Raw genomic sequence first — 13,074 nt, 5'->3', positions numbered from 1 at the left:
GGATGAAATCTTTTATTTCCTTGTGAAATCACTGAGGAGAGGTGTCAGAAGGGACTCATGACCCAGATGGACACTTTGATCCAGGTGGGAATGGTTGCTCTCCCCTTTCCAAGCAGCAGGAGCCCCACAACTTCCCCGAACAGTTCTTTCTGAAGCCCAATCAGTCTGACTGCTAAAAATAACTGCTGCTTATCCACTCTCAAATCATTCCAGTAATTAATAGAAAATTAATTCAAGGCAGGCGGCGATGCCCTTGAGGGCAGACGACCTTGCTTTGTGCGGGGAAGACAAATTAGCCAAGGTCCATCCAACGTGAGCCATCAGAATGGGAGGAACAGGATGTTCCCAGTCTCCTGACTCTTTTTATCCACACGGGATTTGTGGATCACGAGGGAGGAAGAGCTCCCATTACCATTCCTACTATTCCCTGGCCAGTAATTATATCATTCTTGAGACTTTGTTCAGATCCTTGACATTTATTTTGATTTTTTTTTTCTATTTCCTTTCTTTTCTTCCTATTTCCTTTCTTTTTTTTTTTTTTTTTCTTCACCACTGGATGCTGTTCCTACAGTTCCATAAGTCTTAACCTGGGCTATGGAAATATGATTAATGCAGCTCCAGCCCTGTCCATCCCTCTGTCCATCCACCTGTCTGTCCATGGATCTGACTGGGCATCACCCTGCCCAGATTCAAGCAAATTAAATGAGGAGAAAGCTCTCAAAGCTCTAGAAATAATCTCATGTTTTGTGAAAATGGGTAAAAAAAGAGGAGAACACTCAAAATGAAGGGTCCCACAAAAGGACCTCAGCTCCTCACATACTCCTAGAAGCAGCAGCCGGATGGAAAACAGGAAAATCCACCTCCTGATGATGCTTTTTGCGCAGCAAAAGAGGAAGGAATCCTGAGAAGGAGCCCAAATGAAGAGGAAAAAAAACCCAGAGAACTGTGAGCTTAGAGGACTGAGGGGACAAGCCAATGGGAAATTCAGCTTCATTCATTCCAAAAATTTCAGGCTGAGACAATTCTCTCCCCCTGCTCTGCTCTGGTGACACCCCACCTGGAATTCTGCGTCCAGCTCTGAGATCCAGCATGAGGAGGATGTGGAGATGCTGGAGCAAGTCCAGAGGAGGCCATGAAGATGCTCCAAGGGATGGAGCCCCTCTGCTCTGGAGCCAGGCTGGGAGAGCTGGGAATGTCCAGCCTAGAGAAGGGAAGGCTCCAGGGAGACCTCAGAGCCCCTTCCAGTGCCCAAAGGGGCTCCAGGAGAGCTGGAGAGGGACTTGGGACAAGGGATGGAGGCACAGGACATAGGGGATGGCTCCCCACTGCCAGAGGGCAGGGATAGATGGGATATTGGGATGGAATTCTTGGCTGTGAGGGTGGTGAGGGGCTGGAAGGGAATTCCCAGAGCAGCTGTGCCTTCCTCATCCCTGGAAGTGTCCAAGGCCAAGCTGGATAGGACTTGGAGCAACCTGGGATAGTGGAAGGTGTCCCTGCCCATGGCAGGGGGTAGAATGAGATGATCTTTAAAAGGTCCCTCCCAACCCAAACCATTCTGGCATTCAATGAAAATTGCACCCCTTTGGCTTCAGAGACTGTAAATCCATCTCCTCCATTTCCTCACTGTCAGGTCTCTTTAATCCTAGACACATTCCTGGCCGTCCTTTGGCATCCCACTTTTTTGCTGGAGAGGCTGACAAGGCGGCAGCTGTTAATTCCGTGCTCAGCGCTGGCTGCGCTATCGATCCCAAAACCTCTGGGCCCGGGATCTGTGGCACCTTGGAAAAGGTCACGGCCGAGCAGGATGTGCAATTTGCAAAGGTCAGGCAGGGGAAGGGATCCTTGACTCCTGCCTGGGGAGCTGAGAGGGATGATTTCATTCCAGCGACAAAATCAAAATGGAACTGCCAGGGAGCAGCTTTGAACCACACAATAGGATTTTGTTTTCCCTTTTATGTTTCCATTTATTGTTAAGAATCTGACAAAACACAACCATCTGCAAGGTGGTGCCTATATAATAGCCAAGCTCCTGTAAATCAGGAAAGATTTAGCCAGAAAAAAAAAATAAAAATGGAGCTGGGAATCCAGTTTGTTTAATCAAATTCACGTTTGGCCTTAGCACACGTTGGACAATGCCCCAAGCTCTTCTGACCAGGCTTCCCCTGGAATCTTGGAATGATTTGGATTGGAAGGGATCTTAAAGTTCATCTCATTCCAAGGGTATCTTCCACTTTCTCAGGTTGATCCAAGCCCCATCCAACCTCATCCTGGACATTTCCAGGGATGGGGAAACCAGAGTTTCTCTGGACAAACTGTGCCAGGGCCTCCCCACCTCAGAGGGAAGAATTCCTTCCCAATATTCCATTAAAGCCTGCCCATTTTTTTTTTTTTTGGGGGGGGGAGCCTTGAAGCCATTCCCCTTTGCACTTTCGAATTAGCAAATTCCTAGCAACATCAAGCAACTTGGGGTTGATTTTTTCCAATCGATTTTCCAGCTAAACAGTTAAACCAGGAGGAAATGACAGATATTAATCAGAGTTCCCATTATCTCTCCTGGTTTGTGCAACTTATCTTCTGCTGTCCCAAGCATCAGAGCATTTGATAAAGCAGTCAGGGGGGGGAAAAATCAACTTTTTTTTAATGAAATAGTTTTTGTAAGAAATTGCCAATTCATCAAAATCAAATTGCTTCACGCCACTGCATCTCTCCAGTCCAATTAGTTTGTAATTAGTTAACAGAAAGTGGAACAGCTCTAAGCAGAGGGACAAAGACAAGTGGTATCAGAATTCTTGACTCTGTAAATAGAGGATCATCTGCTCCAGGGAAAGGAAAACTGACTTTAAAGGACTGATCCTGTACCTCCTGCATCTTAATTGCATGTCCCGAGTGAAGACTCACTGGTTTAGGTGGATCTTGCTCTCCACATCTGAGTTTGATCCCAAAATCCATCCTGGACTTCAAATAACTTTGTTATTTCTGCAGAGCACTTCTCTGTCCACAGAACCCTCTTTTCCAACACTTTGTCAACAACTTCAGAACCAAGCCACCAAAAAAAAGCCCTGACAAGAATGATCCCTCAAGGAAACATTTTCCCCAATGAGAAACCCATGAGATGAGCTCCTTCTGTGCGGAATTTTTTTCCCAAAACCTTGCTGATGCTGGGAAAGCACCACCACTTCTGGGGGCTGACCACAAACTAAGGGCAGGATGGACAAAAAAGGAGATTTTTTTATTATTTTTTTTTTTTTTTTTTTTTTTTTTTGCTATTTCATGAGGGGGAGACAACTCAGGAGGATTTCAAAGATGCCATGAGGTTATGCAGGGAAAAAAAATAGAAGGGCCAAATCCTTCCTGAGGTGGCGATTGATCTCTTCTCCCAAGGAATAGGACAAGAGGAAACAGCCTCAGTTTATCAGGGAAGGTTTAGATTGGATATTAGGAAGAATTTCCTCACCAGGAGGATGGGAACAGGCTGCCCAGGGCAGCGGTGGAGTGCCCATCCCTGGAGGGATTTAAAGGACGTGTGGATGTGGCGCCTGGGGACATGGATTTGTGGTGTCCTTGGCAGTGCTGGTGGAATGGTTGGGCTCAGTGGTCTCAGAGGTCTTCTCCAACCTGAAGGACTCTCCAGGATTCTCTGGGAAAAGAGGGACCAAGAGGCCATGGACTGAGTGCAATTGTGGCCACATGAGGAGCAACGGTCCCTGCTGGTCCTGTCTGGCCCCAGGACCACCCTTTTCTACCCTCCAGGTTCAAACCCAGGGCTAGACAGGGCTTGGAGCAACGTTGGTCTGGTGGAAGATGTCCCTGCCCATGGCAGATGCGGGAACTGGATGATCTTGAAGGTCCCTTCCACCTAAAATTTTTCTGCCATTCTGTTTCCTCCTGCAGCAGCTGGACTGGAAACCTCAGGTTCTTCCCCATCCACATTCTGTGGTTTCTTGTGGGGCCAGGAGAGTCAATTTTCCTAATGGAATGAAAAGTTCATCTTGCTGGGAAGCAGAAAGAGGGGTTGAGGGTCCTGGCTTGAAATCTGCTGTGTGATCCCAGGAAATTCATGTTTCCTGCCTGTAGCTCCAATATTTTGCCACACTTGCACACAGGAAGATGCAACGTCTGGGAAGGGAAAAGTCAAAGGTTTCTTTTTTTGTGAGGGCAGAACAAGCACAGAACCTCTTTGTGGTCCCAGCCCAGGCTGCTCTCCCCACCCTCCACCCCAACTCCAAAGCGTGGGTGCAGGAAAACGCTCTCCTTTCTCCCTGCAAACAACGCTGGGATGCACCAGGCATCGCCGGCAGGAGCTGGCAGGGATCTCACCCTCCGAGTCTTTTGCGAGCAGAAGAGCTCAGCAATTAGCAAAATAACAAAATAACACACACACACACACACACACACACACACACACACACACACAAAAAAAAAAAAAAAAAAAAAAAAAAAAAAAAAAAAAAAAAAAAGCCAAACGCATTTTTGATGCTCTGAAGTTGCTGATATTTTTTAAACAAACAGTCTGGGGCTGCTCCCGTACGCCGGGAGATGGTTGGAGGGTTGGGCTCCAGCCGTGTGGCAACAGCACCATCGCATGGGAATCTCCAGTCCCTGCAGTCCTTGGAATTTTCTCCATCGACTCCTCGCTCCGCAGACAGGATCAGCACAGCGGTGGGATTTATTTTCAGCCGTGCACTGATTTCATCGTTGTCAGCAGGAATGTGTGGGATGCGAAGGTGGACTTTTTTCTCCAGGTCGGGCTGGCTCCGGAAATCGGAGATCCCGAATTGGAATTGCTGGATGTTTCACTCTGTGCCCAGACCCTTGGAGAAATACTCAAGGTCAGACTCCTGACTCTTTAAACTTTTGCACTGCACCCTGATTGTACCCGTATGCGCCCACAGATCCCAAAAATTTTGCTTGGGATGCAGGAATTCCAAGCCCTGAGTGGTGTTGGAGGAAAGAGAGGCACAAAAAAGGAAGAGTCGAGCCAAAGGTCCCTGAGAAGTGCAGCGACAGAGACCCAAACACCTTCCTGCACCCTCTCAGTGCCCTGCTCTTAATGGCAGCTCCAGTCTCCGTTACTGGGCTCTGGAATTCCAGCAGGAACCCCAGCTTTGCATCCACCTGCTCCGAAGCTCATTTGAACAGCAAACTTGGATGTAAATCCTTGGAGTGGGACCATGAATATAAATCCTCGGAGTGGGAGGTGGACCACAAAATGGAAGAGTGTTAAATATCTACAGATGTGGGAGCTGGAGCCTCTCTGCTGGTAACCAAGGGCATCCCTGGAGCAGCTGGAATCATTTTTTTCCTGCTGCTGGATCAGCATCATTCGTGTCCATACCAGGACAGAAGAAAGTGGAAAACGGCTGGGAGCTGGGGGAGAAATACTTGAGGCTGAGATAGGGGATATCCTGTGTATTTTCCACAGAATCATGGAATGGTTTGGGTGGGAAGGAACCTTCAAGGTCATCTTGTCCAACCTCCTGCCATGGACACTTTCCTCTAGGTCAGGTTGCTTCTCTTGTCCTGTTGTGGCCTTGGACACTTCCAGGGATGGGGCAGCCACAGCTTCTCTGGGGAACCTGTGCCAGGGCCTCCCCAGCCTCAAAGGAAGAATTCCTTCCCAATATCCAATCCAATTTACCCATCCATCCATCCATCCATCCATCCATCCATCCATCCATCCATCCATCCATCCATCTCTGCATCTCCTCCTCTTGACATCTTTCTCTCCCCTTATCAATCCATCTGTTTTCCTGCCTATCCGGTTTCATTTGGGACCCACGCTCCCCTCCTCGCAGAAAAGTCTATAATGGGATTTGCATCACTCCCACCTGGTGATTCCAGTCTCATTTGTTCCCCACCCATTCTGATTTGGGACAGCTGAATATTCCTGAGGCTGTGTTCCCAACCACAGCCATTAGAAATCCCCACTTGGAGGTCTAAAACTGGTCCCTAAAATCCCTTCTCCAACATCCCACAGCCTGAGTAGGTTTGCAGGCAGCACTTCAGGCAGCATCAGCTCTCTGTTAACACCATCCAGGAGTGGAAAAGCCAATAAAATTCGCTCTGGAGCCCGTTTTAACCCCACAGAGGGACTTCAGAACATCCTGGGAAGGAGTTATGGGCACGACCACACTGAGAAAACAACTCAGTGCTCAGAGAAGCTGTGACTGCTCAATCCCTGAAGTGTCCAAGGCCAGGTTGGACACAGCTTAGACCCCATGGCGGGAGGTTTGTTTGACCTTGAGATCATATTGAAGACCTTCCAACCCAAATGATTCCATGATCCTGTGATTCTGAGATCTCTGTCATCCCACAGGCTTCCCTACAGATGACCGGGAAACTGGAGAAACTTCCTTTTGATGTCCCTCTGTCCAGATTTTCCAGGAATCCTTTCATCTTTTTTCCTCAAATTTCCAGCTCATGGCTGCTCCTTGATGAGATCCATGACACCACGGTCTGTACCGTGATCCAACATCATTTTCTCAGCCTGACACCAGGCAGGAGCAAAAAATCCAGAACCAGGATAGAGCAAATAATCAACTCCTGTTTCCCCTTTCCTGAACAGAGAGCCCCAGACTTGCCTCTATTAGGAATCTGCAGTGACAGCAAAGATAGTATTAAAAAAGAACAAATTCCAAGGGATTTGTAGACATCGTGAGATTTCCAGAGGGAATTAATGGAGTTTTCCACGCAGGCAGATGAATTGGGAATTTTATAACCCCAGGAAAAGAAAACAACACCTCGTACACCCAGTCCTATGGGTAACTGTGTGTTAATGCACGTGGAATTATAACGGGGCTCGTTTGCCATCTTCAGGAGTCGGGCAGGAATTGCACTTTAGTCTCCCAAAAAACTGAGAGTCAACAATTTACGTAAGAATGCAGGAATTCCTGGGATCTCACACAGCCTCAGGCAAGCAGGACCGCGGGATGGAGAAACTCTCTTCTCCTCTCACAGCACCACAAGTTTTGAGATTTTCTGGCTGATGTTAGAAGAATAAAAATAATAGTACTGGCAAAGATGGAAAGTTTTTCTTTGTTATCTTATCTTACTTTATCTTATCTTGTCTTATCTAATCTAGCTTTTTTTAATCTTCCTTATCTTTCTTCCTTTTTTAAATAAATATTTAACTCTAGGCCTTGGTGGATTTGACAGGGAGTGTTTTTTTCCCCCTTGGCCCGGTTCTTCCTTACCACAAAAAGCCAAACCCTATAAAGACAGTCCTGAGGGATTAAAAAAGAAAAATAACCTGAAATACTTCTGAATGAGGAACTCCAGAGCCTGAAAAAAATAAAGGGTTTTTTTTTAATCCATAAAACTTGGCTATAAATTATATGGTCTGTAAAAATACGATGAGGCAGAAGACAATAGACACAGAAAAAAGGTGTTGAGATGGTTTTTAAGGTATTTTTTACACAGAAGAGTGCAACTGGAAGTAGTTAAGATTCCCCAGGGAGGAATTAGGATTTGTCAAATCATCTCCTGCAACAGATTCTCCTCTGGCATAAGTCAGAGCAGGAGTTTTAGTCTCTACCTTCATCTCACAGCCACTGATAAACAATCCACCTGCACATCTTCCTGTCAAATTGGAAAAGTTCCTGAGAGCTGAACGGCGTGAGAATAAATCCCTGAAGGAAAGAAATGCACAGCACTAATTCCAAGATCCCAGGGAAAAAAAAAAAAAAAGAATTAAAAGATGAATTTAGCAAAAAAAAAAAAAAAAAAAAACCCTGTTTTCTTTCGCCCTGGCATGCCCTGAGAAGTGGTCACAGGATGCAAGGAATGGGAGAGGACTCTGCTCAACCCACGAGAGCAAACATTCGCACTAGAGGCTGGAATGTGGCTGAACTCACCCCGTCTGTGATGGAGAAGTGGCATTTTTTGGACAAACCCGGCTTGTTGACATTGCATCTGCCGTGAGTCAAGTGCCCAGATTTGTACCCAGCCTATGCCAGACAAAGAGAACCAAGGCACAAGTGAAACACCTCAAAACACCAAACAAATCCAGCACGAAGTCCCTTGGGTTTCAGACATCAAGAAGAAGAACTGGCCACTGCTTTTAAACAGAAAATAAGTGCAGACGAGGGCGAATGACCTCCTCAATACCTGGAAAGGCCGATGCACTTTTGATTTGCCCACATACCTCCCCACCACATACCTTCTTATCACGAGTATCACTCACACGGGCAGATAAATACCCGGGAGTTGTTGATTCAAAGAACATTTTGTCCTCGAATTAAACACAATGTCTCCACTCAGGGTGGCACCGGGGGTGGAGAGCCTCGTTCACAGGGTGCCCCTGCAGCCTCAGTGGCTCGGAAGAAACGCATAAGGCCGGCCTTGTTCGGAAGAATTCGGGGCTTTTTCCACTCCTGTGAGCACTTTGCCCAAGGGTAGGAGGGGAAGGCGGGGGTGGCAGCGCCTCGGGAGCCCCGGAGAGTGGCAGGGGAAAAGAGGAGAGGCTCCAAATAAAAATATTCCAACACACAAAGCAACCCCTCCCTTGGTCTTTGCCGGCAGCAGCTCCCTCAGGTGCCTTCTCAGGGATGACCTTGCGGGCACGCCCGGCCTCCCAGGATATATAACCTGCCCCAGGAGGAGAAAACAAGCCCAGAGAGGCAGCCCCAGAGAGGTTATTCCGAGATGAAGGCTTTCCTTGTGCTCCTGCTGGGAGCGCTCCTGTGCCTGGACTCAGGTAAGACCCCGCATCGCATCCCTCCCTAGTGAAATTTCAGTCTGGGAGAAGGATTTGTGATGGGTTTTGGCAACGAGGGAAGAAGAGGTTGTCATCCCAAGATACTTCCTTTTGGATGGGTGTTGAGTGGGGAAAACGCTCGGGGTCACCCTGGGGGTGGTGGTATCCGAGTGCTGGGGAGGGCAGCTTCCAGGAGAGATAAATCGTGAATCCTGAATTAATCAAAATCCAAGTTTTCTTAAACCAGACTTTACAGTTAAGGGGGCGGGGGCCCTAAGCGGGGTGGGAGGATTATTTTCCTTCTTCCCAGGCGATCAAAATTGCAACATTTATGCAAAGTTTTCCTCCACCTTTTTTTCTTACTCTTCCTTTCAAAAGCGGACCCTGACTATGCCCAGATTTCCAGAGTTTTACTAGAACAGTAAAAATGACAATGCCATGGTGTGTTATTTTATAGACTGAATGGGTGGGGTTTAGACAATGTCAGGTTTTTATAGCCTCACTGAGAAGAAAAAAAAAAAAGTGTTTAAAGCAGCTTTTCCCTATTACAACAGAAGAGAAGAATCAAATTTGAGCAGTTTCTCAATTAGCAGAGGATGCTTAAGGAATGAGCTGTGAAGGGTCTTGCACAGCCCTCAGACCTTTCTCTCTGCCAGCTTCCATCAGAGCACCCCAAATTTGACTTTTATTGCTTTAAAAGTCAGATCAATGTGAGAACAGAGTGCAGCACTCAGACAGTTTGGGGGTTGGCTCCTCACATCTGCGACTGCATTAGTCATTTACACCAGAGAGGCTTGGGCAGAGAGGGACACCAAGTGCCTCAAATTAATTCCTTCAATCACTAATTTCTAGTGCTAGACAGGGCTTTTCAGTTTGGGCTTTGGTTGTTTCTGTTTGGGTTTTTTTACTCCTAAGAAAATATTTCAGGTATTAGGATATTGAGTTGGGGGATTCATGATGCAAGTTTGGTGGGGTTGCAGAAAATACATATAAATAAATAAATAAATAAATAGAGACTTGCAAGGCTCCAGTGACACCCTGGGGCACAGGTAGGTGACAGGAACAGGTAATTACACCACAGTCTCACTCCCCTGGGGACAATTTGTCACCAGGGCTGGATGCTTGGGAGCTGCCAGTTTTTTCCTGCCTTTGCTGGATGCAGAGAGCAGCCCAGCAGGTGTTGCCAGCCCTGATTTCCATCCTCTGTGGAGTGGCATTCCCATGAGGAGGGGAAACCTGGTGGTCAGAGAGAGGTGAAAGCCATTTGCACTTTGATTTCTAGGAGGGCGTGATGGAAGGGGTGAGTCAAAAGTTAAAGACAGAGACGGGGGGGGGGATGGAAGAGACTTTGCAAGTTCCTTCTTCATCCCTCACTCAAGGCCAGGTCAGATGGGGGTTGGAGAAATCTGATCTAGAGGGATGTGCCCCTGATGAAATGATCCTTTCCATGATCCTCTTCAAGCCCAGCTGTCCATCTGCTCTCTTTTTGCTCCCTCGCTGCACTGGCTACATCCAAAATGTCTTCAGCACCTGCCAAATGTGACTCCCACCTCAACCAGGTGTATTGTTATCCACCCCAAAAAAAGAACCTTTTTTTTTTTTTCAAAGCAGAGGAGAGATCTTCCTTTGAGGATCCCCAGGAACAGTCCTGTTTCCCAGTGCAAGCACTTGGTTGAATTCTCTGGAGAGCTTTGGATAGATTGAAGATACATGAGAGGTGTAGAATTGTTCCCCACCTCCAGGGCTGGGTCTGGTTCTGGTGTCCAGGATCAGAAGGACGTGGAGCTGCTGGAGCAAGTCTAGAGGAGACTGTGGAAGTCCCCATGGAGGTCTCCATGCTCCAAGGGCTGGAGCCTCTCTACTCTGGAGCTGAGAGAGCTGGGGGTGTTCACCCTGGAGAAGAGAAAACCCTGGGGAGACCTCGGAGCCCCTTTCCGTGCCTGAAGAGGCTCCAGGAGAGTTGAGGATAAATTTTTAGGAGGTGCTGTTAGGATGGGATGAAGGGTGAATTTTTTAAAACTAAATTTTTTAAAACTAAAATTGGGTGGATTTAGGTTAACTATAATTAAGACATTTTTTTATAATGAGAGTGGTAAAAAAATCGATCAGGCTGCCCAGGGAAGTTGTGGCTGCCCCATCCCTGGAAGTATCCAAGGCCAGGTTGGATGGGGCTTGGAGCAACCTGGTCAACTGGGAGTTGTCCCTTCCCACAGCAGAGGGGTGGAACTCGATGATTTTGAAGTCCCTTCCAACCCAAACCATTCCATTTTCCCCCTGATTTCTCTCCTAACCCTCCTTCGCCTCTTGCAGGTTCATCTTTGCAGTGCTACAGCTGCTCACCCCAGGTCAGCAACTCCAAGTGCATGACGAAGGAGGACTGTGGCACTAAGACTGCCTGCAAGACAGAAGTGATCCGTAAGGAAAAGCAGGGGTGGGAAATGTTTTAGCTGGGATGTTGGGGCCACACGTCTTCCCAGCCTCAGGTGTCTCCATCCAGGCTCACCCAGTCGGGATACACCAGGTGGTTTGGGCCAGCAAACCTCAGTGTGCAGATGTGTTTCACCAGCACAAAATTAGGTTTATTTCTCTTTCACAGCCCCAAATTTTTTTTTTTTTTTTTTTTGCCAGGTCAGTGGTTAATTTTTTGCAGGACTTGCAAACGTGAATTAAAACGGGAGGGGCTGAGCCTGGTCCAACCTGGTTGAGAAGTTGGGAGGCACTGATTTGAGGTGAAATCCATGAAAATGACAAAATTTCATCTCTGTGGCTGTGGGGGAACTTTAAAAACTAGGATTTTATCCTCCTGCTCTAGATCTGGTTTGCCCTGTCCAGCTCTGTGCTGACAGTTGAGTTGCTCTTAGAGCTGGGGCACAAAACCCATCAGTGCCACTTTTAAGCTCTTCTCTATCAGGCAGTAGATATGATACCTCCAACTGGAATTATCCCTGTTGGGAATGTGCAAATCCCTGGCATTCACATGCAGATCTTGTAGATCTCTTTGTTATTTATTGCACATGGCAAAGATTTGGTGCTCAGAATGGATTTTAGGTCTCCTGGAGGAAAATGGATCAAACTTCCTGGAGGTCAAAATCTGCTGGTAACCAGCATTTGCCAAAAATGGTCAAAAAAATGGGCTGCGCCTCTCAGGAACAAATCAAACAATAACTGTGCCATCTGAAATGGGAATAGCCGTGTTTCCGTAATTTCCCAGGTGTTGAAAGGCTCCATGCAACAAAGATGTTTGGGATTGGGCTTCACATGAGAGAGGGCAGGGTTAGATGGGATATTAAAAAGAAATTCCTCGCTTTGAGGGTGACGAGACCCAAAGAAGTTGTGACTGCCCCATCTCTGGAATTGTCCAAGGCCAGGTTGGACAAGACTTGGAGTAACCTGGGATAGTCAAAGGTGTCCCTGCCCACGGGATGATCTTGAATGTCCCTTCCAACCCAAACCATCCTGTGATTCCGATTTTTATCCCACGGACTGAGCTCAGAATAAGAACAGACTCCCATTATTCATTTCCACAAGGCGTGGCTCGTGCTGAATCCTTGTAATGAACGGTCCTGCTCTCCTCCCAGGGCTTGCGGGGCTCTTCAGCATCATCAGCAAGGGATGTGACTCCTCGTGCGTCGATTCCTACAATGACTTCAACGTGGGCAACAGGAACATCTCCTGCTGCACTACTGACCTCTGCAACGTCAACGCCGCGGGCAGCGTGAGGTCCAGCTACGGGCTGGCCGGAGGGATAGCGGCCGGAGTGCTCTGGGCCGCCCTCAACAACAAATTCTGAGGAGCAGAGATGCCTCCCATGACCACAGAACGCCTTGGAGCACCCCTCTAACAACAGGAATCGTAACCAGGAGCAGTGTTGGGGTGCGTTGGGCACCCCAGGAGCTGATGGCAGCTCTTTGCCATATGATGGCTTCTGCTTTAATCTCACTGCAAAGCTCGAGTGCGACCAGATAAGGAAATGTGTGTTCATGTTACCTACAAAACACCTGAAATAAAGTTATTTCTCCACCATCTGTGAGTGTGCTGCACATCTGTCTCTCAGTCGCCCATTTCTGCCCGCAGCAGAGCTGCAGGTGGGTGTTTTGTGTCCAGCCCAAGGTCATTGCTTTGCAGTGTGACCTGAAGTCACTTTCATGACCAGGTAACCTCCCCAGAGGATGAGGGAAAGGCTGCAGATCTCCCTGGAGTTCAGGGAGGCCTTTGATGCTGTTTCCCATGAGGTTCTCCCAGAAAAAATGGACAGCCCAAGGCTTGGGAATGTGCACTCCTGGCTGGGTTAAAAACTGGCTGGATTCCAAGTGGGGAATGGTGCCGCATCCAGCTGGTGGCTGGTCACCAGTGCTGTCACCCTGGGATCGGTACTGGGG

At 47.7% G+C, this 13,074-nt stretch overlaps 1 protein-coding gene across 1 annotated transcript; it reads left to right on the top strand.

Moving 5' to 3' along the window:
* The first annotated feature begins 8,396 nt into the window (after window positions 1–8,396).
* LOC136284777 (prostate stem cell antigen-like) lies at window positions 8,397–12,718 on the top strand. The gene is made up of 3 exons (XM_066175166.1): window positions 8,397–8,695; window positions 11,006–11,110; window positions 12,274–12,718. The coding sequence occupies exons 1-3, from the start codon at window positions 8,644–8,646 to the stop codon at window positions 12,483–12,485; spliced, it is 369 nt and encodes a 122-aa protein (XP_066031263.1). The 5' UTR covers window positions 8,397–8,643; the 3' UTR covers window positions 12,486–12,718.
* The last annotated feature ends 356 nt before the right edge of the window (window positions 12,719–13,074 follow it).

This window comes from Chamaea fasciata, unplaced genomic scaffold, assembly GCF_029207755.1.
Source record: "Chamaea fasciata isolate MVZ Bird 193981 ecotype frontalis unplaced genomic scaffold, bChaFas1.0.hap1 SCAF_1, whole genome shotgun sequence".
Classification (NCBI taxonomy): domain Eukaryota; kingdom Metazoa; phylum Chordata; class Aves; order Passeriformes; family Sylviidae; genus Chamaea; species Chamaea fasciata.
Note: the sequence above shows the minus strand (reverse complement) of the source record. Positions and strands in the feature narration are given on the sequence as shown.

Coding starts and splice junctions, on each gene's coding strand:
- LOC136284777 (XM_066175166.1), top strand. CDS start 8,644: ATGAAGGCTTTCCTTGTGCTCCTGCTGGGAGCGCTCCTGTGCCTGGAC. Junction 8,696..11,005: donor GCTCCTGTGCCTGGACTCAG/GTAAGACCCCGC, acceptor CGCCTCTTGCAG/GTTCATCTTTGCAGTGCTAC. Junction 11,111..12,273: donor CTGCAAGACAGAAGTGATCC/GTAAGGAAAAGC, acceptor CTCTCCTCCCAG/GGCTTGCGGGGCTCTTCAGC.